This window comes from Seriola aureovittata, chromosome 3 (assembly GCF_021018895.1).
Source record: "Seriola aureovittata isolate HTS-2021-v1 ecotype China chromosome 3, ASM2101889v1, whole genome shotgun sequence".
Lineage (NCBI taxonomy): Eukaryota > Metazoa > Chordata > Actinopteri > Carangiformes > Carangidae > Seriola > Seriola aureovittata.
Genome location: NC_079366.1, coordinates 30,107,908 through 30,134,917, shown reverse-complemented (window position 1 = coordinate 30,134,917; position 27,010 = coordinate 30,107,908). Strand labels below are relative to the sequence as shown.

General features: G+C 42.8%; 3 protein-coding genes across 5 annotated transcripts; all 3 read right to left on the bottom strand.

Moving 5' to 3' along the window:
• Positions 1–2,630: 2,630 nt before the first annotated feature.
• On the bottom strand, positions 2,631–10,528 carry zgc:66455 (uncharacterized protein LOC393502 homolog). Its single transcript, XM_056368427.1, has 10 exons — positions 10,493–10,528; positions 8,618–8,648; positions 6,823–7,418; positions 5,622–6,096; positions 4,811–4,852; positions 4,535–4,635; positions 4,381–4,442; positions 3,560–3,726; positions 3,197–3,352; positions 2,631–3,109 (listed from the first exon to the last, which is right to left on the bottom strand). Exons 1-10 carry the CDS (start codon positions 10,526–10,528, stop codon positions 2,730–2,732), a joined length of 2,046 nt encoding a protein of 681 aa, XP_056224402.1. The 3' UTR covers positions 2,631–2,729.
• On the bottom strand, positions 9,362–17,469 carry LOC130166419 (N-acetyllactosaminide beta-1,3-N-acetylglucosaminyltransferase 2-like). Of its 3 annotated transcripts, none has more exons than XM_056372012.1 (3): positions 16,803–17,469; positions 14,989–15,106; positions 9,362–12,430 (listed from the first exon to the last, which is right to left on the bottom strand). In XM_056372012.1, exon 3 carries the CDS (start codon positions 12,410–12,412, stop codon positions 11,210–11,212), a length of 1,203 nt encoding a protein of 400 aa, XP_056227987.1. In that variant the 5' UTR covers positions 12,413–12,430; positions 14,989–15,106; positions 16,803–17,469; the 3' UTR covers positions 9,362–11,209. The 3 variants fall into 3 exon arrangements, with proteins under 3 accessions (XP_056227987.1, XP_056227989.1, XP_056227988.1); XM_056372014.1 differs by having other exon boundaries at positions 16,971–17,469; XM_056372013.1 differs by lacking the exon at positions 16,803–17,469 and adding an exon at positions 15,221–15,318.
• A 2,279-nt stretch (positions 17,470–19,748) lies between these two features.
• On the bottom strand, positions 19,749–26,833 carry commd1 (copper metabolism (Murr1) domain containing 1). The gene is made up of 3 exons (XM_056372015.1): positions 26,645–26,833; positions 24,568–24,858; positions 19,749–20,433 (listed from the first exon to the last, which is right to left on the bottom strand). Exons 1-3 carry the CDS (start codon positions 26,816–26,818, stop codon positions 20,326–20,328), a joined length of 573 nt encoding a protein of 190 aa, XP_056227990.1. The 5' UTR covers positions 26,819–26,833; the 3' UTR covers positions 19,749–20,325.
• Positions 26,834–27,010: the final 177 nt, after the last annotated feature.

Here is a 27,010-nt window from a genome sequence, read left to right as displayed (position 1 = left end):
GGTAACAAGGGAGATGATGCTCTGGTCTGCTTTCAGAATCTTACTATATGTAAATAAAGTTAATGAATCAAATATTAAATAATAAATCAATAAATACTTGTAAGTGTGTTTCATGGTATATAATAATTAAGGAGTAATACTATTAATTTATTTATTTATTTATTGACATAATCTAATCAGTTGGTCCTTGAGTCCAGGGGAACGTTTGTGTTCCTCCAAGGTGTTACGGAGATATCATGTTCACAAGGTTCACCACAACCTTAACCTTTGACCTTTGACGGCCAAAATCTAATCAGTTCATCCTCGTGTCCTTGTGAATGTTTGCGCCAAATTTGGAGAAATTCCGTCGAGGCGTCACTGAGAGACGCCTCCGGCTCCGACTGCCGCCGCCGCTGAGACGTAAAAATAACGAAAGGAGTTTTCAAACATTTTTTAAGCTGTTAACAATCATTTTGTTTTAAGACATTATTTATATATTTATACAGTATATATATATATATATATATATATATATTGTTTTTTTGTTTACACCAACACTGTACTTTCTTGCTTAAGACTTGCAGTACAGGAACCATACACTACCTTACTGCTTATACTTTATACTTACATATTTAAACACACTCACTCTTTCAGGTAAACCAATCAGATCCTGCCACGATCTCCGTCAGCCAATCATCTCACTGGAGTCAGACTCTCTTGTTTTAGCATCAGATCGACACAAACCTAATTTTAAATAACTGAATCAATGGCCGTCTTCGCTCGCCTCTCCTCACCTGCTGCTCTCTACCTTCACCTGTCTGCTGCTTGGTGCTGGGCAGGTGGTGCACAGTGGATTTATCAGAGCTTAAAAACATCTGTGTCGGGAGCGTTAATCTATGTTACAGGTGTGCGTTTTTCTCCGGTGAAGCTCGCGGGTGGAGGCACTAAAGAAAATGTAAGATGGTAAAGAAAGGAATTGGTTTTTGGAGCAGAGAGGGGCTGAGGGAACAAGCACCCTGTAATAAAGCGGAGTAAGGTCAGCAGACTCCCCATGTGACAGCACACCGCCCTGGATTAGCCGCTGTAAGCCTATTAAAGTGGTTTGGGACTGGGTGGGCCAGCGCACACTACACTTCACTCCCTGCACACAGTGGTGCAGGGTGGCCAGTTTGAGACTGGGAGGTCACGCTTCCACAACAGGCCACGTGTCCTTGACCGAGAGGCTCTCCCTGTATAATCAGCTATATTCATGAATTTGAATGTGAAGTGTGTTGTTGCAAATTCCCATTTAGAATAATTTAAAAAACATTTAGAATAATGTCCCACATCGCGACACGTCTTCGGTCAGATTCAGAGCAGAGTATCCTTGTCACATTATTTATCTCCCTGTACATTAAATCTAAAATGATCCAGGTTTATGATTCTCCATGTTTGTGCAAGTCCGTCTTTGACTCATCCACTGCAGAAATACTGACCGGAGCAGCTTTACCTGATGCTCTTCTCTCAACAGGCCGCAAATAAAGATGGACGTCGCCTCTGTGATGTCACCCACAGGTTTCTGAAGCTCAGAGTGAGCTGCTCCACCTTCACCATCTTGGCAATGCCTGACTCCGTCCACTGTTTATGTACCAGGCTGTAAACATGTTTATTTCTGCTGTAAAGTTGGACATTTTAACATGGGAGTCTATGGGGATTGACTCACTGTTGGAGCCAGACTCTAGTGGCCGTTAGAGGAACTGCAGGTTTCGGTTCTTCAGTGTTGATGCTTCATTTTGGTTGATGCTTGTTTCAGCTGCAGAGAATATTTTCTTTTCTACTCGGATGTGTTTTTAAAAGCCTGCAATCATCTTACTCAGCAGAACTTATGGGAGCTATTTGTAGGTTTTGCTACTGCTACATGGCTAACGTTAGCATTAACAGTTGTTTACTTATCACTCCTTGCCATAGCTCCAGCAATTATTCCGTTTACAATACAAGAGGTTGTAATACATTCTCTGATCAGCTACTTATTTACACTGGACGCTGCAGCGACTCGGTATCGGAAAGTGACGAGACAGTCCGACCGGGCCTGAGCTGGCTAGTTAGCATGCTAACTTCAATTCAAGAAAAGTGAGCAAAGGAATAAAGTTTGATGCTGAACTCATAACATTTCTTCTAGACTGGTAAGTAAACAGTTAATGCTAATGTTAGCTATGTAGCAATAGCATAAACTTACAACTTCACAACTCCTTCAATGCAAATCAAGTGTCTGGGCTCATTTACAACCATTAAAATGCAGTGAAGATAAACTTTCCACCTAAGGGTGATGCAATATGTTATTGATGTTAACTGTAATATTTAAAAAATGAAATATGGAAATTATGTATAAATCATTATTCACTATAATATGATGGCACGTTTGGCCTTGTGGATCTATTAACTGTAATTGATCTTTATTGTCACTGACTCTCTCCACTTCCCTAAACTCCTTAGAGTCCAATTCATTTGCTAAAAAGAAAGCAAAACAACAAAGAGACAAACTCAAAACGGTAAATGTGAATTTGTCTGGAGATAGATGTAATATTGTTATTTCTGATATTGTGGCAGCGCTGTTTCCACAGTAACATGCATTAAACACCAAGACAACAAGGAAGTGTTGCTTTGTAGTGATTTTAATTCTTCAGTTTACAGTGAAGAGAATCGGACATTCAGACACAAAGTCAAGGAAAACTAAATGAAAAGAGATTTTAATGAATGGAGTTAAGATATGTTCACATCTTCCCTCCCTCCCGTGGCTCCAGGTAGCCGTCCGGCGGCAGCAGAGGGCTGAAGCGAAGCAGCGGCAGGTCCATGGCCGGGCAGCGCTCCTTCACCTGGGGCCAGCCCTCTCTGGGGCCCCGGGCGGGCGGGGGTGGTGGGGGCAGGTCGGCGTCATGGGGGCTGGAGTAGCCGTCGTGATGATGGTGCTGGTTGTTGTTGGGGTCAGGAGGAGAGACGCTGCTGCTGCTGTGGCAACGGACCAGGAACATCCCCCGGTGGTGGCGGCGGTACAGCGCGCCGGCCGCCGCCAGCAGCATCAGGATGAAGGAGCTGAGCAGGAAGAAAAGCACGTAGATGCCTTTAGTCTCAGCCGACAGGCCTGAGCCGCAACCTGCAGGCAAATGACAGGAAGTCAGCAGCTGGTCACCTCTGGACTTTCCGTTTTGTTGATCTCAAATAAAGCAGTAGAGCCGCGTACCTGCGGCCGCCACGTCCATACACACGGTTCCTCCTGATCCCAGACGGGACTGGTCCAGGAAGCCCGGCCTGCAGCGACACGAGTACGAGCCGAACTGGTTCACACAGTCTGCGTTCACATCACACAGCACCAGCTGGGTCCCACACTCGTTTACATCTGAAACACACACGTTTCAATGTCTAGGCTGAATCTGACAGACATGAAACTAAAATCACCTCCTCGTGGTCGTATCCCTCCGCCGCTCAGACTAGTTCCAGGTTATAGTCTGTTTATCCAGAGTCATAAAATATCAAACATTTGTGTGAAATTTGTGTGTGTGTGTGTAGATTTGATTTCGTTCCGACGGCTCCGGCTCTGCCGTACCTGCGGTCGACACGGAGACGATGACGGCCTTCCTGTGGGTTCCTCTGAGGCCCACAGACGTGGCGATGAGGCCCTGCATGGCGGCGTGGACGGCCCTGTGCACCTGCTGACTCCCGAGCCCCTGTCCGATCTGCAGCCACAGGATGTACAGCACTCCTGCATTCAGCCTGCGCACACAACACGAGAACTGAACGCTCACGTTAACGGACGATCTCTACGAGGAGTGAGTATTTTCCATCCGCGAACGACCACCCTGGGACACAGTTACATATCCTGAAGTGGTATTAACAGGAGCTTTACTTCTACTGTTTTCATTTTATTCTAAAACATGAATACGGGAGTCCTGAGAGGCAGGTGAAAAGAGTTTTTCTATACACCCTCTTGTGGCCAAAATGAGTATTACAGAAACGAACACTGACAAAAAATAAATAAATAAACCGGGCTCTGGGTTTCTGCATCAAAGCCAAGAAAAGTCATAATCACAAATATTTTTTTATCCCGTTATCTCAAGAAAACAGCTTTATTTTCTCGAGATAACGGGATAATTAAAGAAAATATTTGCGAGTATGGCCTTTCACAGTTTCCGTACATTTTGGCTGGAGAAAAGCATTTTTCATTTTATTAAATACGTTTAATTCTTCTTTTCCTGCATCTCTCCTCTTTTAGTGAAGGAACTAAGATGCAAAGTAAATGAAAAGACGATGCAGTGAAGGGGTTAAAGATCGACCCACTGAAGGTGAAGACAGGATATACGAGTGTATGTATTCAGCTCGATTCAAACAGACTCAGTGCAGCTTGTATTTCAGCGGCCGTGCACTCACCTCTTTATTCTTTTAGACGACATGGACAGTGGTGTGTGCAGAGCCTCCAGCTGCTCGCTGATCTACAGAACAAACAAGTGGTTTAGTGAGTGTGCCGCCGCCTCCGCAGGTATCAGTGACGCTATGTTTCCCATAATGCTTTTCATCATCGTACCGAAGCCTTGACTGACAGCAGCAGTGACCTGGCCAGGTTGTCCCAGGGCTCCTCGAAATCCTGACTGAAGTTCACCTCAACAGCCGCCTCAAACAGGTGATCTGTCCAAGCAGCAAAGCACCAACGTATTTTCATAATGAATCTGCTGGCAGCTGATGCCTTGCAAATAAATGCATTTTACGTTAAATCACATCAAAAATAATGAATAAATTTAATTTGATTTAATCCCAACATTAGAAAGACTCAGCTCCAGCACAGTTTCAGTTTAACACTCACCTCCAGGGAGATGTGGGATTTCAGAGTGATTCTTAACATTGACTGAAAGACAGAAACACAAAGACAAACTGATCAGACACAACAATGAACCTTTTTTTCAGTTTTTGTTTGAAAACAGTCAGAACAGATCAGCCACTGACGAGCTCAGACGTTAGTTTCACACTTTGTTTTGATCATAACACAAAGATTATTATTTATTGTTGCCTCAGTTAAAAATGTTAAACTCAGGTTTGCCTCTGTCTTCATCAAACATTAGGTCCTTTACAACCACATGATCCATTTTAAATGTTTATCAGTGTTTGACATCTTTGTTTTTTCCTTCTCTTTTTACTGTTATTTTAATGGTTAATTCATCATCAGGTTTATGGACAACAACTAGCAAATATGTATTTTTTGGAAAAAGCGCAAACATGTAATTGTTCAGGTTTAACTTCTTAAAGCTCCTCCAGTGTAAAGGTCTGTGTCCATGTGTAGTGTGATTATAGATCAGCTCTAGCTTCTATATTAATACTGTGAAAGTATCAAAGCCTCAGTCCACAGAGAAATGCACACAGCCTGTATTCAGAAACTGAGCCTTAAAACCAGCCGTCAGGACTTCTGGAACTTTGTGATGTCACAACAAAGCAGTCACCAAGCCCCGCCCACCTGGACCCACCATCCAAACCTTGCAGGATTTGGTTTCTTTGAGTGTTTTTACCTGATATCTGCTATATTTTTATTGGATCCCTCAGAAAACAGTCAGCCAATCAGAAGAGAGGCTCAGATATGAATATGATCTATTCAACAGGTAAAAAAACACATGTTCACTCACGGTTCCCTCTGTGGTCCGACAGCGGCTCCACCATGTTGGGGTGAGGATGAGTCTGTTCGGTCTCCCCTGGTTCTGGGCCTTCAGAGGAGGAGGGTCGCTGGTCTGAGGCCTCACCGACCTCTGTCCTGTTCTCCCCGTCTGAACCAGCGGCAGGTTTTACCTCCTCGGACCGGTTCTGTTCATCTCTCTCATCCTCTGGACGGACGGACGCTTCCTCCACGTTCCGTCGTACGGCTGCTCCGGATCGATCAGAGCGATCAGTGGGTTTGAGCTCATGGTTTTGATGGTCGTCTTCCTGTAGCTGCTGCTGTGGAGACTCAGGGTGGACGTCTGAGTCCGAGAGACCTGAAGGGGTGTGAGAGACACCTCTTCCCCATCGGGAGGTCCCCTGGGTGGATGATGGCACTGTGGGTTCGGTCAAGGACGGGTTTACATGACTGTAGTTCCCCGAGGCTGGATGGAGGTTCTCACCAAACTGAGAAGAGATGGAGGAATTTCAAAATAATTTCTGGTGTTTACCAGCAGCGTGGCACAGAAATAAAAATAATACATATGAAGTTAACACTGGATGATGCGATTTATCACTGATTAAACAAAGTCGATGATTCTAGAAATACATTTGCTGCAGCATCGTGCAGTTTTATAATATTTTTCCCCACCGACAGACAGAGACTCTGATCTGCAGGATTATCTTTCCACCTGTTAGTGCATCATATACCTGTTGTAACTGCACAAGACAAGGCAACGTAGATTGTATAAATCTAAACAGATAAACTGCTGGAGGTGAGGGTGAAGAGAGCTGGGAGCGTGAAGCAAAACTCTAAAGTCTGAGGCCGAGAAACCAAAACACTGATCTGAAAGAGGCTGAAAAGCTCCGCAGAGCTGAGAGGAACTGCAGGGTCGGGATGGTAGCAGCTGTTAGCTAGCAGCTGTTAGCAGCTGTTAGCAGCTGTAAGCAGCTGTTAGCTAGCAGCTGTTAGCAGCGTTAGCTAGCAGCAGTTAGAAACTGTTAGCTAGCAGCATTTAGCAGCTGTTAGCTAGCAGCAGTTAGAAGCTGTTAGCTAGCAGCAGTTAGCAGCTGTTAGCTAGCAGCAGTTCTCTGTGAAGGAGCTTTAACACCTCTCAGTTGTATGAAAGGAGCTGAACTGAATTGGCAGAGCAAGGCATTAGGCACCGCTAGGGTTGAGGGTTTGATTCCCACCTCAGCGTCTGTGTCCGCCGCCTCCTCGGGCCCCTCGGGGCCCCAGGGCAGCTCAGCAGTCATGGCTGAATCATAATAATCAAACACATCAGAATGTGCTGTTGGTGGATGCTCTGATGAATCGGACTCCATCTGTTCTCCGTCCAGTTCTGGTGCGAGACCTGGTTCTGACTCGGAGACGTCCTGAGGGTTGTACATCACCGGCGGTCCAAACGCATGGTAGCGGCCGTAGAAGCCCCTGTAGGGCAGGTGGGGCCAGCCGCCAATCAGCAGCACCACCTGCAGAGTGTCGGAGGAGGAAGTGTACTTGGCCTCGCGCCAGCACTTCTGCAGGACCTTGTGACCCCCGGAGCGGGCGGCGGGGTCGTCCACGTGGATCTCGTCCTGTTTGAGGTGGCAGGCGTCATCGGGGGTCAAGTCCTCCAGGTGGAGGTGGATCCTCTTGCCGGGATCCACCTGGACGGTCCAGTTGCACCACAGAGACGGGTTGGAGCACAGGTAGTCCGGGGAGAAGAACTCGCCGCTGTCATCGCCATGCAGCAGCCGGTGGCAGCTCCGCAGAGCGAAGAAGGCGCCGCCGCCGCCACCGTGTCCATCTGAGGAGGAAACAAACACACCGGTGGATATTACAGGTGTGAGCTCATTAAAGACAAGTAGCATGATTTATACATCACCTTCAGTTTTTAAAAACACACACCACAAACAGACAACTCACCACGAGCAGTAATTAACACACTCTGCTGCTTTTTTGTCATTTAAATATCTAATTGTACATTTTATTATCTATTATTTATTAATGTATTTGATATTGACATTTTTGCAGTTTCTTTTTCTTCCTCCCTGTGGGACTAATCTTCTTCTTTCTCCAGAACATGAAAATCAACCAACAAACATATCGTCAGCTGTTCATGATATTCAAGGTAAATGATCAAATTCACATTCTCCTTCTCATGATTTCTATTTCATGATTTTTATTTTTCTTCTACAAATCCCATGAACAGACCAAAACCAACAACGCGTTAAAATCTAAGTCCTCGCCGCTGTTGGTTCCTACTGACGACATAAAGCTTACAAACTCCTCACGGATTGTTTCACTTCTTAAAATCATTCTCTAATTTCCTCAAACAGCTGCTCGTGTAGTTTTGAATTAAAACAGGAGGAAGTGGTGCATTTGTTGGGGACTATTTTCAGTGGCGGATTAATCTACACTCTCGTGAGTTTTCAGGGCAGTGGGATGATGTGACTCACTGAAGTGTTTTTAACATTTTCTGGACGACAACGCAGCGCTGAGGCTCAGAGGAATTAAATTAAATATTTTAAATATTATATATATATATATATATATATAATAAGTGTATTAAATTAGGGCCGTCAGACTTTAGATACACACACAGTACGTGTTAGAAGCTCGTGTTGGTCTTTTCTTGGGGTTTGTTCAAAATAACAAAAACATAGAATTATACCAGTGAGTTTGAATGAATGTGCTCACCTGTTAAAGTCAGAGTTCAGCTTTACTCAGTGTCACAGGTGTGTGGGAAACAGGAAAAGGGTGAACAGGTGAAACTTCCAGCAACAGCTTTCAAACAGTGATTTTCACCAGTGATGAACGCAACTTTTAAAAAGCAAAAAGTTTGAATTCAAATAACTAACAAGTGTATTTATCTGAAACTCTGAACTGAGATTTAGAGGTAGTTTGGAGACTTTGACTTTGTTTACCTGCAAAAGCTGCTTTCTAACTCTGCGTTTAACAGTAAAGCAGCAGATTTACCTGTAAAAAGCCTGTTCTCAGTCTCACCTGGAGGCTCGTTTTCCTCTTCTCTGTTCACCTACAATCAGAAGAAGGAAACAGAACTACATCACATTCAGCTTTAAACTTGAACCAGTTGATCTTACAGAGAGGACGGCAGCTCACCTGTGCAGCACAGTGTTTCCAACATTGACCAAATATGAGCAGAAATATGAGCGGCACACGTTTTAAGTTAAAGCTGTCTGTGTGCAGCATCTTGCGACCGAGTTAAATGACTGAAATGTGAGACGAGGTGAATTCGAGTCGACGCTCTCGGCTTCAGGTAAACTGCTGTTTTCCTTTCTGGTCTGAGCAGCTGAACCTCATCAATTTGCTGATTGAGCTTCCTGTGCTGGAGGTTAGTATCAGATCTGTCCAGCAGGGGTCACTATTGTATTTTACATTCAGTACTTCAACACATTGATCTGCAGCAGTGAAAATGCACATTTTCCTAACTCTTTGTTTTTCACCTTTGTTTCACCACAGGAAGTGGTAGGAAAGGAACTGTCAGTTTTTATATAAAACACCACAAATAAGACAATAAATATCGAAAAACATTACAACTGTGTCCACAGCAATGCCAATCTAGAAAATGTGAGTTCATAATTACTTTAATAAAACAATAATTTTGAATAATTTCTAAATACATGTCATCATTTTTTTAATTATTATTATTTATTTATTTATTTTTAAATTGCACCTGAAAGTGTTTTACTTCATTACTTTGTCTTCCAGTAACAAAATAATGAAAAATTCAATTTTTGCTTATATTTTATTTATAAAAAAACAAAAAAACAACACAATTATACATACAAGACACAAAAAGATTATTTTTAATTTTACTCATGAAGGGAAAAAACCATAAACTATAAAGAAAAATATAAACAAACTACAGAACAGACAATGACTTGGTCCTTCGTCAATACAAATACAAATATACAGGATCAATTCTCAGTAACAGCAGCAACAGTTGGGATGTTAAAAACAAAGAATACAGAGCGTTTTTTCATTTTTACTGTACAAATGTGAAATTAGAAAGTCTGTGGAGATCTATGCTGTCCTTGTAGTGGCTTATTAAATATCATTAAACCATCGAGATTAAATCTCCCATCATCTCTCTTTAGCTTTTAATACATGAGCACGGTGCATATTGAAAAATGTCTGTAAACATGAATAATATCCACTGGAAAATCAACACGCACGTGATAATGCTGCTAATTTGCAGAGTGGCTCACGTGATGTGAAGTCACATGGAGACAGACAGACATGCACCCCCCCTCCTGTCCATACTGGCCATGCAGAAATCCCTTCCACAGTCTGCGTTCACTGTACAACTTATATCCAAAAGTTCAGCTAAGCTAATATGAGCAAGTGAGTTAATAAAAAGAGTTAATATTTTACATATTTACAGTTTCTTTGGTCCCTTTGTGTTTCAATTCCTCGACTGCACAGAAACACTAAAATTAAAAAGAGGGAATTTTGTAATAAAAGTGCGAATTTGGAAGATCACCACTTGTTTTGACTCATTTGACCTTTAGATAAAGCGTTGAATAGACTTTCTCTCAGAGCGAGGACTCACTCACGCTGAATGACATGAGGAAGGGATCTTTGTAATGTGTTGTATGAACAGGAGGAAGAGCACGTCAACCAAAAACTGATTCAGAGTTTATATGGGCGAAATAATCAACCTGCACGCATGCTAGCTGCACATATACAAACATTAGCAGTACCATGATAACATAGCAGTGGTAGCATTAGCATGTAGCATACAGAGCACAACATAATTCTTGAAGGACCAGTGTGTAGGATTTAGTAGAATCTATTGGCAGAAATTGAATATTCGTAATCACGTACGTTAGCTCAGATTGAGCCCTTCATATCTACATAGCGTCCATGGAGCCCGCCATGTTGCACCGCCATGTTTCTACAGTAGCCCTGAACGAACAAACCAAACACCGACTCTAGACACAGACTAGGCATTTTTATGTTACCTGAAGGCCGCCGTAGGTTCTCCTACACGCTTGGTCGCAGCTGGTTGCAATCTACAACCTCACCACTAGATGCCACTAAATCCTAACGCATTGGACGTTTAACCACATTACATCGAGTTTAAGGAAAGCTCAAAAACAGGGTAATTAAACCCAATATGATGGATATAGTGTTAAAGTGTTGATACACATTATTTTTAACCCTGACACGACCAACTCTGAAATTACACATCTGTCTTCAGTTGTCCAATGACGACTGCGAGTCCCAAACATGAGAAACTTTCCAAATGCAGCGTACCACACTCTAACATTAGCCTGCTGCATGCTAACCTTATGTTTATATGTGTTAGCAGTTAGCATGTGCAGACATTGGGGTATCCTCCACACACGCTATCTTGCTGACATTAGCGGCAGTGGGGGAAAATGATGCCAAATATGCTCCTTTCTTTTATGTGAATATAAAACTTATGGAAAAGAAATTATTCACAAATACAGTCGACTTTAAAATACAGTTAATAAATTATTTAAATTTCTTTAAAAAAAATTAACACAGAGGTTGTTCAGGATTTAAAATAATTTAAAAAGGTTATATTCGAACAATCATTGACGGCGTTCACTGGCACTCCAGCTCCGGACGGACGATCCACGACCAGATCTTCAACATCTCCTGCGGCGTCCGGCTGTGAACCAGCATCAGGCTCCTGTAGATGCAGCTGTTGTACCTGTACTTCTCCTCAATGTCAAAGGTCCTGAACCCACTGTGCTTCTCGGGAACCAGACCCAGCTTCCTCAGACACATCCCCGTATACACGTCATCGATGGGATACAGGACGACCTGTTGAGAGATGTTGTGAAGGCGTAGCGCCAACTCCCCAGAGTACAGATAACCTCCGCCGCCGGCGTAGGGCGGGTACCGGCCCACAAACACGCTCTCAGGGATGAAGTACTTCAGTTTTTTGTCTCGGTGTGGACCCGCGTTGCTGATGACATCGCCTATGAACAAATCCTTCGCCTTGACCTCCGACAGGCCTTCCAGGAAGTCGATAATTCGCAAAGTGTTGACAAAGACGTCGTCGTCGCCCTGGAGGACGTACTGGGCCTGGGGACAGTTTTGGCTGAACCACTCCAGGAAGAGGACCTCCTTCAGGGTGAGGTTGAAGAAGGTGTCCCGATAGTCCCACTGGAGGAGGTCTTTGTGGAGGTTCGCCTCGTGGCCCACCATACCCAGCAGGTCTGGGAAGTGGTCCACTGACATGGTGTCGCCGAGCAGGAACACGGTCGCCACGGTCCGATTGGCTAAGACGCCCGCCCGTCCCCAGGTTTCACGAATAGCCTGCCGACGGTCAAAATGCGGGGTCAGGGATTTGACCGCCAACAGCAGGAAGGGTTTCTCGTCACAGACGCGGCGCTGGTTTATCATCATGGGGTACGTCCTGCAGCGCATGTGCAAAAGAAAATCCTGTAATTGCTTCGGGAGCGTGTTGTAGTCCACGATCTGCGTGGGGACTCTGTAGTCTGGTTCACAGGGGTCGAGGGGCCCGGTGTCGTTCAGCCAATCCGGCAGCTCGGCGATGGAGTTACCGGAGATCGCGGAGTTGATGACGGGGTTGTAGATGAAGTCCAGGCGCTGCTGCTCCTTGTTCCAGAACGATGCGCTCACTGCGTGTTGCCGCCAAAACGTCTCGGTCGGGATTCGAATCACACGGCGGTCACCTTTGTCGTGCCCGTGGTTACGTAACACGCCGATCAGGACGCAGAGGAAGACGTTGAGCATCATCACGTAGCACACCCTCGCTTTCCGGCAGGTCACAGACATGTTGCCTCCCCTTTGCACCTGGACAGACGACAAGATTTTAAAACTTAATAAACAAGAAACAGGATGAGCTCTGCGGCGCCGCGGCCTCACAGGGAGGGACTTACAACAAACCCAGGATATAGAGGAACATTTGGAAACATAGTCGCAGCTGGGTTGACCCTGAAGTCTTCATCAGGAGGAAGAATCTGTTACAGCAGGTCAACAGGAAGCCTCACCTCCCCCCACCCACATTTTGTTTCAGAGTGGCTGCATTTTCCTCCCTAATCCTGCAGGAATGGACCCATGAACATGTTTTCCCTCCTCTCCTCCTTATTCCCTCCTCCTCCTCCTCCTCCTCCTCCGTCAGCAGCGACCAGAGTCACACGTTTCCAATTGAGCCGCCGCGCACATGACGCCAGTTTACTGGCAGCGGTCTGTGTCATTGTTACTGGCTGCACACGCTTATTAATAACCCTGAGAATAACCCAGCAACTCAGTTTTACTCAAACACACGCAGGAAATAGACTTTAGACAACGTTGTCTCTTTGCACCATGAACTAACATCCCGTTTTGTTTGGTTGAGATTAATTTTTATAAAATCCCACTGAGACAGAGATCTACTTTTCAAGAGAGACCTGAATGTACATTAAAAAAAATAAACATAATAAAAACTATTCATGAAAAGATAGAAAAAAAAAAAAACTTTACAAACAGTTTAAATAATAATAATAAATAATAATCTGTTTTGGAAGACAGCAAAAAAATTAAATTAATCAATAGATTTCAAAGAGAAGAAATACAGAGAAAACAATTAAAACGATCAGGAGTTTAAGAGAATAATTTTAAGAGAAGTCAAACAATTCAAGGAAAATTAAAACCAGGAAAAGCTCTCAGATAAAGGAGTGTTTAAGAACTATGTTCGTCTATTTTCACTGAGTTAACAAATAAAGCATAATTTCTTTTTTCTGTGGGGCAGGAAAGCGAGTTTTGCACACAAGTTATTGATCACAAAAATTCAAAACAAACATTATAATCACACAGGGAAATCTTTTGATTTTCTGCCTCATGTCACCAGAGTGAAACTAGTTTTATGTAACTAGTGAAAATAATAGAGGGTGTTGCCTTTCAGTCCGATCTCCAATCCACTATCCGCATAGAGAAAAGATTGAACCAGACAAATGAAATACCCTCTGACCTGTGGAGGACCAGGGACGTCACAGGAAAGGTAACAAAGCATTTCCTTCATTTCATATTTTACTAGGCATGTAAGATAGGAATTGTAAACAGAATTGTAATATAAAAGAATGATTGATACATCAATAAATACTTAAGATTTAAATGGGGATTTAAAAAACTTGTTTAATACACTGTTTATAAATACATTCATTAATACATGAATAATTAATACAACTAATTACAAACTATTTGAAAAGACATTTTTAAAATGCTTTAATATCTTTTTTCCTCTTTCCAGCTGCTTTTCCATTTCCTATTAGCTAATTGATTAGCTTCGTCATTTAGCCTTTCTGTGACACTCTGGGCTTTCTGTGCTGGTAAACCCCAGATATAATATGATTGGTTAGCTCTCCAACCAATCAGAGAGCTTGTTACATCCCATTGGGAATGTTTAGCCTGGTTTTACCACTGAAGACCCAGAGTGTCACAGAGAGGCTAAGTGACTAAGCTAATCCATTAGCTAATAGGAAAAAGAAAAGCAGCTGCAATAAGGAAATGAAAATTGAAGATGGAATCTAGTTATTTATTCTTTTCAAATAGTTTTTTTTTTTTATTATTTATTCATGAATTGATAAATGTATTTAATTAGGGTTATATGCTGTTTTTAAATCTGAAGTAGTTATTGATGGATCAGTCATTTATAAATTATTCTTACAACTCCTGTTCTTAATGCCTATGAAATATGAAATTAAGGAAATGCTTTGTTACTTTTCCTGTGAGGTCCTGGTCCTTCATACTGATCAGATGTTTCTCCTGCTACAACAATCGATGCGCTGTTCAAACTGATAAACTGAAGGTCGATACTGCAATAAACATGTAATTTAATCAAACAGCCGCAATAAAGCCCAACTTTCATTAATGCTTAAGAGAAAGGTGTTGATTAAACTTTATGGTCATTTTGGCGGCAATATTTTACTTTCCTTTAAACCGAGGCGTCAGTCTTTATACATCAGGGATCTGATATCAGGATATAAATATTTATTATATTATTATATTGTCCTGGTTATAGTTTGCATCGAGAACTAGAGAAGCTGGTGTTAGGGCAGATTATGGAGGATGTTCAGACAGATGTGTGCAACACTGAACAGCATCGACAACATCTGTATCCGTCAGCTGCAGCTGCTGCTCCTTTATTCTGAATACAGATATTCTTTAATGTAATAGCTTTACCATATGTTATTGTTGTCACCATATTTTTTACTCCTCCTCTTCCCCCTTTAAAAAAATGTAACGCAGTAAAGTTTACTCAGAGTGCAGTTTAACTGGTGTACTTTGTATCTGAGTACATTATTACACAAGTAATTTTACTTCTCACTCAAGTTTTTCTGAGATTTCTTTTACCACCAGCTGATATCACACACCTGAGAGTGACGGAGAGATGGCGGATCAGTTGGGTCTGGCGGAAACCCAGACCTCTCCTGGCCTCATGTGGACGAGCTCCAGGACAGAGAAGGTTGCTGCTGTCATTTCCGGCGCCATCTGCAATTTAACAAAACGACAGAAGCGTGTGAACAAACGGATCTTAAGAAGCTGCAACAATTATCTGGGATTATTTTAGACTCTACGTCTTTACGGACAAACGAAGAAACAGACCTGTATATCCACACACCTGAAGACTGATGCACTAATGTCAACTCAACACGCGTAGACAGAGCAACAACCTACGAGATATCAAAGGGAAATGAAAGGTCACTCCAGGGCAAATCTAATTTACTGCCTCCCGGTGATAAGTGATATTACAGCTCAGAGAGCAAGTCCCGTCTGGCGAGTTCACGTCCTGATCTGCAGAGATGTCATCCAAGCGTAAATACGAACATACAGACAGTGTCTCTGTGTGTGTGTGTGTGTGTGTGTGTGTGTGTGTGTGTGTGTGTGTGTGTTTTACTGACTGATAGCGACACCCAGACTTCACACGATCAAAGGTTGTTGCCTTTGCTGCTGAAAGAAAACACTGATCACTAAACGAGGCCCTGTTGTGATTCCGGTGACAGGAAGTCAGGAGGGAAATTTGGAAGAAAATGCAAATAAGCTGCTGATGTCTTCTCTAAAATACTAAAATATAAAACCTTCTGCAGCCAGAGACCCTGCAGAGACAGAGTCTGAGTCGACTTTCTGCTCCCAGGTGAGAAAATGGACCAATTCTTTTCTGATCGTTCCTGTTCACTGATCCATTTTTATTTGCTTCTGTGCTGTCAGCTACATGCTCCTTTTATTCCACACAATTTATTAAACAAACAAACAAAAACACTCAAACAAGCACAAAACCGAAATAATGAATTTCTGTTTCCACTATTAAAGGCTCGGGTCGTTCGTCGCCCTGAGGTTTGCTTCCTGATTCAGCAGCACATTACCTGAACCAGAACCAGATCAAGACCCCGATCAAATAGAATAAAGGTTTCACAAATCAGCAGCTGTGTTTTAAAGAGTCTTCAGCCTCTCTGGGGTTCGGATGTAGACCAGGTGGGACATTTGTAAGTGTGGTGGGTTTTGATCTAGAGCCAGAAAAACGCAGTGAAACGTCCCTTTGTTGCTTTTTTTTGCATTGGAGTCTGGAGTGTGAGGAACACCTCCCCATCTTATATACATCATGATATCATTATCATAATGTCTAACTCCAGAGTTCATCTCATGCTCTTCAGTTGGAGCCACAGTATCAGCCAGAAGGAAACAGACTTCAACACTCAGGTGTCATTATAAACTCATCTAACCTGTGTGATCTTCTTCTTGGTGTTTAATCAGGGCAGCCAATTAGATGCGACTTCATACTTTAAACTAGGACACTCCGCCAAGACCAATGTCAAACTACATACACCAGACTTCAGAGGAAAGAAAATACAGATTCATATGAACTGATCCGGATCTGGCCAAAACTTTAACGGCTCCCTCTCTGGGCCTTGACTCGTCCCGCCACCAAATCCGGCGCAAATCGGTTCAATACTTGTTGCGTAATCGTGCTCACAAACAAACAAACAAACAAACAAACAAACAAACAAACAAACAAACAAACAAATAAATGAAAGCTACTTGGCGGAGGAAACAAACCAAAGGTCGCATTGTTGCATTGTCAGCTTCCATTAAACAAACTTTTGACTCAGTGTCGTCGCTGATGCGCACATTCAGCCAACAGGACGAGCTCGTGCCCGGACTCATAGATCACACCTGTACATGTACAGACCTGCAGCAGCCTCTCAGCCCGGCTCCGGAGTCCTCGTGCTCAGGTGGAGGGGAAGTCCGGAGCGGATCAACAGGCAGCTGCCGGTGTCAACGCGCCGCCTTCATCCTTCATGTGGCGCGCTTTGGTAATACCTGGCCGCGCGCGCAGTAATCCTCATTGGAATATTACCTGTGTGAATCCCGACGGTTCGTCAGTCATTGAAATCTCTGGACATGGACATTAAGGTTACATCCTGTCCTCAGTGAGCGAAGACAGGTACTGTAGAGGTGAGTCTCCGTCGCGCGCACTGACTCCTCCTCCTCCTCCTCTCTCAGGTTGAACCGGAGCTTTCAGCTGCCTGGACTGATCTTCAGGGGCGGACTGAATGATTGTGGGGCCCCGGGGCTCAACAGCCTGACTCCCTCTCTTGTCCTTTCACCTCAGCCTTTAACTAGCTCTGAAACTTTATTTAGCTGCTATTTATTTTATTTATTGTTATTCTTACCGATTTTATCCTTTCTTCTTCTTCTTCTTCTTATTATTATTATTGGAGCTTATTCTGTGCAAATACTTCATGAAGTGGTTCCCTACATGAGTTTCATAGGTCTCCAAAAAACCTCAACACCAACATTTTATGGTCTCTGGAAAAACCTTTATGAAACGGCTTGATTGACACTTTGATAATTAGCCACAAGTAGATTTGACTTTCATTTTAAGGGGTTATCAAGGACGCCAGACCCTTTTAGAAGTGTGTGTGTGTGTGTGTGTGTGTGTGTGTGTGCAGCAGCACGTCAGCTGGTCCTCTGGTAAAGAGAGAAAAAGATTCAAGTAATGTGTTTACTATACATTTAATGTACTTTATTTTGAAAAAAGGAAATCAAACAGAAAAAGCTTTGTTTATTTCCTAACTGAGCTCACATGAAACCTCAACACTCGAGCTTCAGTCACTCACACGGATCAAGCTACAAACTGCTCTACAGTAAAAACACAGACATTTTTCTTGTGACTGATTCTTGTGAAATATTCTTCCTGTTTCATGTTGGTCTGCTTTATTTTACCTGATGTCTAAGAGTGAACTGGAATGATTGAAACAGTGGTCCACAACTCAAAAACAACGTGGGACAGGCCCGCTTCTTCACCGGGGCTCCCTCCCCTTGTGTTGCCACCATGTCAATGAGGATGTCCTTGAGCTACCCGAGTTAGCGGACGACTGCACGTAGGTCGTTGTTGTCGTTTTTTCAGACATCGCTGACCTGCAATATTTTATTGATCCAAAAACAGAAATATCACAAAAGTTTCTCAGAAAAAAAATCACTCAGAGTTGAAAACTCAGCTCCAACTTACCCCCCCCCCCTCATGGAGGATATATAATGTGCAGGTCGTAAGATTTAAACTGTACTGGACAAAGCTGAACCTGTTATTCATCCTCACCCTGATTATAATCTTTATGCATTTGGAGAGTTTTATGCATGAGCTTGATGAGTGCCATATATTTTAGATTACCCATTTGCTCTGAAGCCTGACCTGCTCACACCGACACGTTGAAAAACTAATGTTGTGAACGCAGCCTTGGATACAGTCCATGCTTCTGTTATAACATCTCCACAAGGTGCGAACCGCCTGCCAACAAGCGAAGCGATAAGAGATGAGGCGATATTCAAAGTGCTCTGACTTCACTGAGGTTTATCACAAAGCAGGCGTGACAAAGACGAGGAAATATTTATACTGATACACGATTCTCTCCTCGTTTAGATTTCTAAAACTAAACAAATAAAGCTTGAGAAGTGGACAAAGAGACATCCTGTTCATATCACAGGAAATATTCTGTTATTGTTGTATATGTGGCTGTTGAACTGTAAAACTGACCATCATTTCAGTATTTGAGACATGGAGAGAGAAGAGGGAAAAATCAAGGCAACTTCTGATCTAGTAACTGGCACAAATCTGTATATACAGTATCAGATGACAGTCCATGTCCGGGCATAAATTTGCATTGGGTTCAATCCCGCAGCTGGAAGGCAGAGCTGTGACCTGAGACAAGTTTATATGGTTCCAACTGACGTACGAGTTGTTTGTTGTTTTGTTGTTGTTGTTTTAGCGGAAAGTTTACGAACTGCACTTAAAACTTCTCTAGATTCCAAAGCATTTCTTGAAGCTGGGGTGTCACACTCTGGTGTCCTGCAGGTTTTTTGTTCCTCTAAAGAATTAATGAGCCACACATCTACCTGACACCAGGTGGGCTCAGGACAGGAGTCTGACGCCTCTGTCTTAAAGGGACAGGCGCCTCACACTACCCGTTAATGGCAATAACAGACCAGTTTTTATCAGTCCAACCTGGACTTTGTTAGCTGTTATCGTTTGCTTTGGCTTGCAAACATGCTAACCTAATGTTGTACTGAATTAAATTGAATTGAATATCTGAGTGACAAGCTAACATTTAGCATGTTCAATCACTAATCTTAGCATTGGAGATAGCAAAATAAACCTGGCACATTTTACGGGCCACATGGTTGTGTTTTCTTCTGGCCCAGTATAGGCACGGTTCCATGGCCCGAGGCTGGCCCATATATGGCGTAATGGTCAGATGCTACTTCAACATCTGAACCAATTCTGGCGCACACACAGACAATCTTCCGGGAACACCAGAGGATTACAGCCGGAATCTGCCCAGATGTTGAAGTATATATGGGCCAGACTTGTACCGAGAAACCAGGCAGATGTTCAGCCAGAGGTTTCATCTTGCTAATATTAGCTAAAGTTAGCATGTTAAAAAGAACAGAATAGAAAATTTTGCATGCTAACAATTTATGCTAATGTTATTGTTTACGTTTGTCATTCGCTTACGTTAGCATCGATGTTCCTGGTGTGATGTAAAACAAAAGCCGTCACTCAGACTAAACACAAAGCTGATTTTAGACTCGTATGAATTTTAAGGCTAAAATATTCCTTTACGGTTTTTATCAAACAACACTAGTGGAAACATTTTCAACTTGGAGTGGTTGCACCTCCGGCTGAATGTTTTTGCATCCACGCTCGTCTTTGCATCGACTTTGTGTGGATCCATATCGCTGCATCTCGGACATTTACTCCACGTTCAGTCTGAACGCAGCTTTAGAATCAAAGTTAAATCATTTTAATCATAATTTCCACATTGCATCGTCATGTTTTTACTACTAAATAGTTTGTTTGTTTGCTCTTTTTGCAGCTATGATCAGAGAGGAACCTTCATCCCGTCAGAGGACGACCACACCAACACCCTGTAACACACAACAGTAAAACAGTGCAGCACTTTGAATGATGGAAGGTAAAGAAAGGAAACAAAACTTTTGGTCCATCAACAAGTCACTTCGTCCAGAGTCATATGTGAGCACGAACAGAAGTGTACGGCGATCATATATCTTTTTACAGGATGTCCGTTCAGGGTCCATTCTGTGTGATGCTGTTGAAGGAGATGAAACAGATCCAACAGGAAGAGGCGGCTGGAGAATCACAGTGTTTCTCTGAGACAAACTCTCACACACACAGTTGTTTTTTTGTTTGTTTTTTAGGTGCGGTGAACAATCCTGTCGATGCTCTCCTGGATGTCTGCCATCTTCTTCAGCATCTGGTTCACTCTGGCCTCGTCAAACTCCAGACACACAAACTCCGAGTCCTGAGAGAGGAAGGAGGAGAAAGAAGACATTAACCCTTTAACAAGGTAGCGCCCGACAGTCGGAGTCCAAAAGGTGGGATTTCAGTTTATTAGCTCTGACAGCGAAGCGGCTGATTGGTCGGTCCAGAGTGAAACATCATGCACACAAAAAAACAGCAAATTGAAACTGTCAAATTGTAGATTGTGGGAGTTTCACTTTACAGAAAATAACATGTTGTTTGATTTGAAAGACTCTGTAGAGGTGAAAGGGAGAGGTTTAGAAAAACAACAGGAAGTCAGTTGTAGTAATCTGGCCCACTTCTTGATAACACTTAAAACCCTTGACACCTCGTCGCCCTTATTTGTGTCAAATTTCTTCCTTGTCCTTATTTGAATCATTAAGTCAATTAAACCTGAACACACGGACATGATGCACATGTTTTTAGATTCAGTGTGACGTGCACTTTCCGAGGATATCATCACCTCTGAGGTCCATCGCAAGTAAACGCCAATAAATTCACTTTGACAATCACAGAAAAAAAAAGATTTGTAAATCCAGAATTTAACAGAGAATCATCATGTTTTTAAAGTTTCCTTCAGTATCACAGTAATCCAGTGACAGCTGTCTCCACGCGCGGGGGTTGTGCTAACAGCTAATAGTTAACAGACTGACTCCATGACTGTATGGGAACTGTAGTCCCAAAACAAAAACAGCATTCAGCTCCACAGTGTCAGACTTTGACACCTGCAGCAGATGGTGTGACGCAGCAGCACGAGCTCTTGTTACCGCCCTGCTCTGTGTTCTCGACATGCTACTTACAATTTAATGAAGTCTACCTCGACTATGATATACGGGGGGGAATCCCATCTGCCCCGCCTTTGTTTCCTCCGACTGTCATCAAGAATGGATGTCACGCCGTGATATTCCCTCTCCCGGTTTCCATGGACACAGCTGTCTGCCTCTACCCAGAGTCTATTGTTCGGTCGGAACCAAAGTCTGTCAGCACAGAACTCGTAACCGAAAGGTTAGATTAGAAAGTCTTTCCTGTCAACACAACCAATACCAATCACAGACAAAATAATACAATAAATAGAGACGTAAAACCGTCTGACAGTAGATTTCTTCATAATAAGATGCAGTAAGATGTGAAGCACCGAGAGTCCATCAGTGTTTGTTAAAACCCGACAGCTGACGGGACAAATGACCTCGAATGTCTGTTGGATTTGGCTCCTAGAGAAAGTTTACCTCCTCCCTGAGTCAAGTTTAACACAATTAATTAATTATAATTATTTTCATTATCAATTCAACTTTCGATTGATTTCTCAATTTTTCAATCTATAAGGAAACAGGGAAATCACCGCCTCATGATTGTATGCTGTGTGAAGTCTAAGGTAATGGCTAAAAAGTGTTTTGTGAGGGCACCGTGACCTTGACCTTTGACCTTTCACCACCAAAATCCAATCAGTTCGTCCTCGAGTCCAACTGAATGTTTGTGCCATATTTGAAGAAGTTCCTTCAAGACGTTACTGAGATATCGTGTCCACAAGAACGGGACGGACCTGAAAACAATATGGCGCAGACACGAAGACGTACAGTACTTATGACTTTCGCACGTCCCCACAACTGGAGGTAACGTCCTCATTTCAACCAACAGCTGTGACCGTACTTCGCATTTCGAGAACCAGACGACAATAACAGGTGGTGATGAAAACCGTCACAGTCCAGTTTGTGCAGAAATAAACCAGGTTCCTCCACCGGGGGTTGAGGAGCATCGCGTCGTCCAGCTCGTCCGGGACGTGAGACAGTTTCAGGACACCTTCATGGTCGACGCTACACATTCACCTCCTCCACCTACTTCTGCAGCCTGCAGGCGTCTATTGGCTTTAATTCGTTTTGAACTGAGCGGACTCTAATAATAGCGTGTGCGCATCCTACAGTGATTCAGTGTCGCACCAGGATAGCGGGAGTGTGCCGCCCCACTGTGCTGACCCGGTTTCTCTGAGCTGTGGGACCTCCAGCCTGAATATTTACAAGCTCCAGCCCAGATCGAGAAGCACAATCATTACTAATACTGTTCGTTCAAACCTCTGCTGCTCGGCTGTTAACCACAACCAGGAGGAGGGAGCACATCAGTCCAGTTTTAGCTGCGCTGAACTCGCTTCCTGGTACATTTACAACTGATTTCAAGCTCCTCCTCCTTATATACGAAGGCATTTATTGGCAAGGACCAAGCTACTCGTTAAATCCCTGATTATATATGTACCTCCAAGAACACTGAGGTCATCTTCTTTTAAATATCTTCTTATTTAATGATTTATTCATTATTTGATCTCATCTTACATTAATGTTTTTCATTTTAGATCAATGCTTTTAACATGGTTTTATGTTCTTTTTATGTCTTTTCATGTGAAGCACTTGGTGCTACATTTCTTGTATGAAAGGTGCTGTACAAATAAAGTTTATTATTATTATTATTATTATTATTACTACTGACATTCACATGTCACATGTTTGCATCTCATGTTACTGATCAGTGATTTGGCATTAAGCGCTCTGAAGATATCTGGCAGCAGCTCAGTTTTAGGTGTTGAAGATGAAGGTTTGATAAAAACCTTTATTTATTCGGGGAGACTCTGCGAGGTAAACGCTCTCTCGCAGCTCCATGAGGCTCCACGGAGTGAACGCAGGAAGTATGTGGAAAAACAGGCCCGGCCTCTCCTCACTGGATTGTCACACCTCGGCATGTGACAAATACAACTTCCATATGTGTGCGATAATAAGTATATCATGATGTTTGGGCTGGACTGTATCGAGAGCGGATTTTTAAAAGATGTGGAGGTGTTTTGTTTTTTTGTTTGTTTTTTTTACTCATGACCTGAACTTTCCAGAATTATCAACCGCAATCAAACCGACAGCGTGGACCTGAACGCCACTGAAGGGTCGCGCCTGTTTCTGTCCTGCCAGTCTTTCCACTCTGTTTGCCAGTTTCTCTTTGTGACTCACCTGCCAAGAGCTCGTCATCACAAATCAATTTACCTCATTACCTTCACAGGTCAAAATAACTAAATATCAGTTAGTTGGAATTTTAATCCCAGACTGATGGTAAAGAAGATGATAATTAAAATCTGGTGCGGCAGAAACAGAAAGACAGTATTTAGTATTTATCCTCGGCCACAGTCCGCCATATTCTCTTTTTGCAAAGTGATTCGTTGGTGGCACGCAATGAATCTTGGGATAGGTTTGGCTGTGGAGGATCCACCCGGCTGGATCCTCGGACGCATTTGAAGCAGCCTTAGAAATGTGACGGCCTTGTTGCACCGCTGTGACTGCGACTGCAGCCTCTGGATGGAGACGCAGCTACAGACTTGGTAAAGACCAAAAACGACACAATCAACCTTTAACATAAATATAAATTCTTCGTTCTGCTCATTTCAGCTTGTTAGGTGCAAATTTAAGACCCTCAGTTTTATGTTTTCCACTAAAATGGATGTTGTTTTGAAATGAAGGTCACCACCAGCAGCAGTGCGCTCAGTGGTATTACCCTCTGGGAGGGGCTCCGAGACTGTTCTCAGATCAGGACCCAGATCGAGTAAATTTAGCCTCCTCACGGGACCGAGGTTTATTAACATCAACCGGTAATCCGGTCACGTCACAGAACCAGGCCTCCGTCTTCAAAACCAACCCGAGCCTGAGCCGTCAGCTGACCGTGTTAATATTTGATTTCTATGGTTTTAACTCGTGTATATATTATAAATATTTTAGCTGATGCAACAACAGAAGCTGTGTCTGTTACTGATGCTTTAGTAGAGAAACTGCACTATTTTCTATTTTGTGTCGTACCACTTTTTCTACACGTTGTCACTTTTCTAATGTGAATGCAGCACATACTCAAATACAGGTTTAAGTCTTTTCAAGGTGTTAAACTTTAATGTTACAGGAATTTGAAGTAGAATTTGTTTTGGATTTACCTGAAAATTTAATTCATTTTCTTCCAATTGTAAAAAACTTGAGATTATTTTAGTCTTTTATCCTGTAATGTGTGTTTAACATGTGTTTTATGTCTGATTCCACGGTTTGAAGATCCTTCTTTAGTTGAATGTGTGAAACTGTGAAGCTGAATGAGTGTCAGAGGAAACACAGGACGTAGGCCTCACCTGTCCGGCCCTGCCCAGTTCCAGCTCCATCAGGGCGACCGGGCCGCTGTGGGCTGCGTCCCCCCGGCCGGCGGCGGTCTGGAGGTCCACCCTCCAGGAGAGGCCCCTGAGTCCGGGCTCCCAGCGGCTCTGAGACAGCAGGCTCTCCCTCACCCGGACCCGCTGGCTCTTCCAGAAGCGAGAGAGGGCGGCGGCCTGTTCGGCGTTCACCCCGCCGCTGCCCTGCTTCCTGGTCTGAGCTGTGAGGAAGGCCTCCAGCTGGGCGTGGTCCATGTCTGCTGTGGCGATAGACTGAGGAAGGAGGGAGAAGAGGAAGAGGAGGAGGAGGAGGAAGATCAGCTGAGGTGCAACACAAAAGCTGCAGCACCAATACAACAGATCACTGTCACTTTATTAGGTACACCTGGCTAAAGCTGATGCCGTCTAACACCAAGTCCTCCCTTCATGTTGATGTTGATACGACTTTTGGGTTATTTTGGAGGCTGTAGTTTGTGCTGCTGTTGAATTATATATATTATATATATTTTGTCCCACCTATTTATATCAGTTTGGATATACAGTAAACAACAGAAACACCTCAGTAACATGATAAAATACAATAAACAAGCTGCGCATTATCTCACTGTTGTTTTCTTGTATATAGTATTTATGTTGTTTTTATTATTAATTGTTTTTTTATGGACCTGTAATCTTAATGAAACGTTCGCTTGGTTAAATAAAGCAAAAATAGAAAAGTAAATCTTATTCTGATGTTGACCTCAGTGCAGGTAACTGAGCACCTGGAACAACAGTGATGATATCTATGTAGGTGCTGCCCCCTGCTGACAACAGGTGAGACAAACAGGAAATAACTTATGAACGAGAACAAATCAGTTGCACCGCTCTTTATTACCAGTCCAGACAGGATTTACATACATGTGTTGTTACCTGATAATAACCTGAAAACCTTTACAAAGCAGAATCTGTTTCTTCTTTCAAAGCTCTTTAACAAACTGTTGATTAATCTCGACTTCTGGTTGATATTAGTGACATTATATTTCTTATTTTTTCAGCTGCAGCTTCTGTTAAATACCCAAACTGCAAAGTAAAACTGTCAGTTGCCAAAGTAACACAATTCAATCCAATGGCTTTATTGTCATACGCAGAAATAAGTTATCAGTCAATCTGCCATCAGTTATTGTATCAAACTAAAATGTACTAGAAACTAATAAGTTAAAAAGAGTAATAACTTTACAATAAGACTCCCCTTCTAAAGGATTTATGAATGGTTTATAACTATGTATTTATTAGCTTGTTAACACTTTATAAATCAGTTATAAGCTGTTATAACGCGTCAGATAAGAAGGGCAACAATGACCCGTTGCTTGCCAAATAGTGAGCCCATATTTATTTTTCTGTCCTAGATCTTTGTTCTCCTCATCATCAGTGTTTGTACCTGCTGCTTCATCACGTTTGTTCGATTACCAACAATGAACCAGCATCGGCATCTTAATGTTCAAACAGTTTCATCTGGCAGATCAAATTATGGCAGATGAAATGACCAGATTCATCCTCTGAGGCCTTGGCGGTTTGTTTTTCCTCTCATCAGCCGTCCGTGATATAATCACAGCTGTTGATCAGATATTAAAATGGTATCAAATTTATAACTGGTAAAAGTGTAAAACACATCATCATGTATTAATGAATAGTATTAGTTATTAGTAAGATTAATGAGTAGTAAGCATCAACTTGATCTTGCTAAATAGTGAGCCTGCATCAATGCATGAAAACTGTTATAACTTGTTTATAATTGTTTATTTACGAAGTGTTAATAACTGAATTATATAACGTAATTATAAACCATTTATGAATCCTTTATAAGAGTAGCCTTATTACATTTACACAGGCCTGCATTAGTACAAACTCACCTGCACACATATACACCATAACATTATATTCATTACACACCTTAATGTCAACGAACACCGGGCTTTACGAATGCATGAATTATAATAAAGGTAGTATTATTTTAAGCAGCTGTTTTCACACACACACACACACACACACAGTGAGAGCTGAGACTGAGCAGGTCATTCACCTTGATGAGGCCTCTCATCTTGTCGTGCAGGGCCGTGAACGCGTCCTGCGGCAGCTCCGGGAACAGCTCGCGCTTCAGCAGCTGCTCCGTGATCTCGCTGTTGTTGTAATAAACTTTCTGAGCGATTCCGTTCAACAAACCGCTCAGAGACTTCGCTGCTTCTGCATCCGCCATGTTTTTTTCTTCTTCTGGTCGCTGCGGTCACATGACGAAGCCGATATCGGGATCGTGTCACGTGAAGTCCGGCACAACGCGGCATTGTGGGAGATGTAGTTCTACGTGCCAGAAACATTTTTTTCCCCTTCCACTTTGTTCTTACTAAGATTGCTCGTTAATAACGGTTCAACAAGTTGAGCATTTCCTTCA

Bases quoted from the DNA above. Each gene is read 5' to 3' on its own strand.
- zgc:66455 (XM_056368427.1), bottom strand. From the start codon at position 10,528: ATGGCGGTGCAACATGGCGGGCTCCATGGACGCTAT. The intron at 8,649-10,492 runs GTAGATATGAAG...TTCTGATTGTAG, and splicing joins GCGGGCTCCATGGACGCTAT to GTGAACAGAGAAGAGGAAAA. The intron at 4,443-4,534 runs GTACGATGATGA...TTTGTTCTGTAG, and splicing joins TGCTGTCAGTCAAGGCTTCG to ATCAGCGAGCAGCTGGAGGC.
- LOC130166419 (XM_056372012.1), bottom strand. From the start codon at position 12,412: ATGTCTGTGACCTGCCGGAAAGCGAGGGTGTGCTACGTGATGATGCTC.
- commd1 (XM_056372015.1), bottom strand. From the start codon at position 26,818: ATGGCGGATGCAGAAGCAGCGAAGTCTCTGAGCGGTTTGTTGAACGGA. The intron at 24,859-26,644 runs GTGAATGACCTG...CTCCTTCCTCAG, and splicing joins AGATGAGAGGCCTCATCAAG to TCTATCGCCACAGCAGACAT. The intron at 20,434-24,567 runs GTGAGGCCTACG...TTCCTCTCTCAG, and splicing joins AACTGGGCAGGGCCGGACAG to GACTCGGAGTTTGTGTGTCT.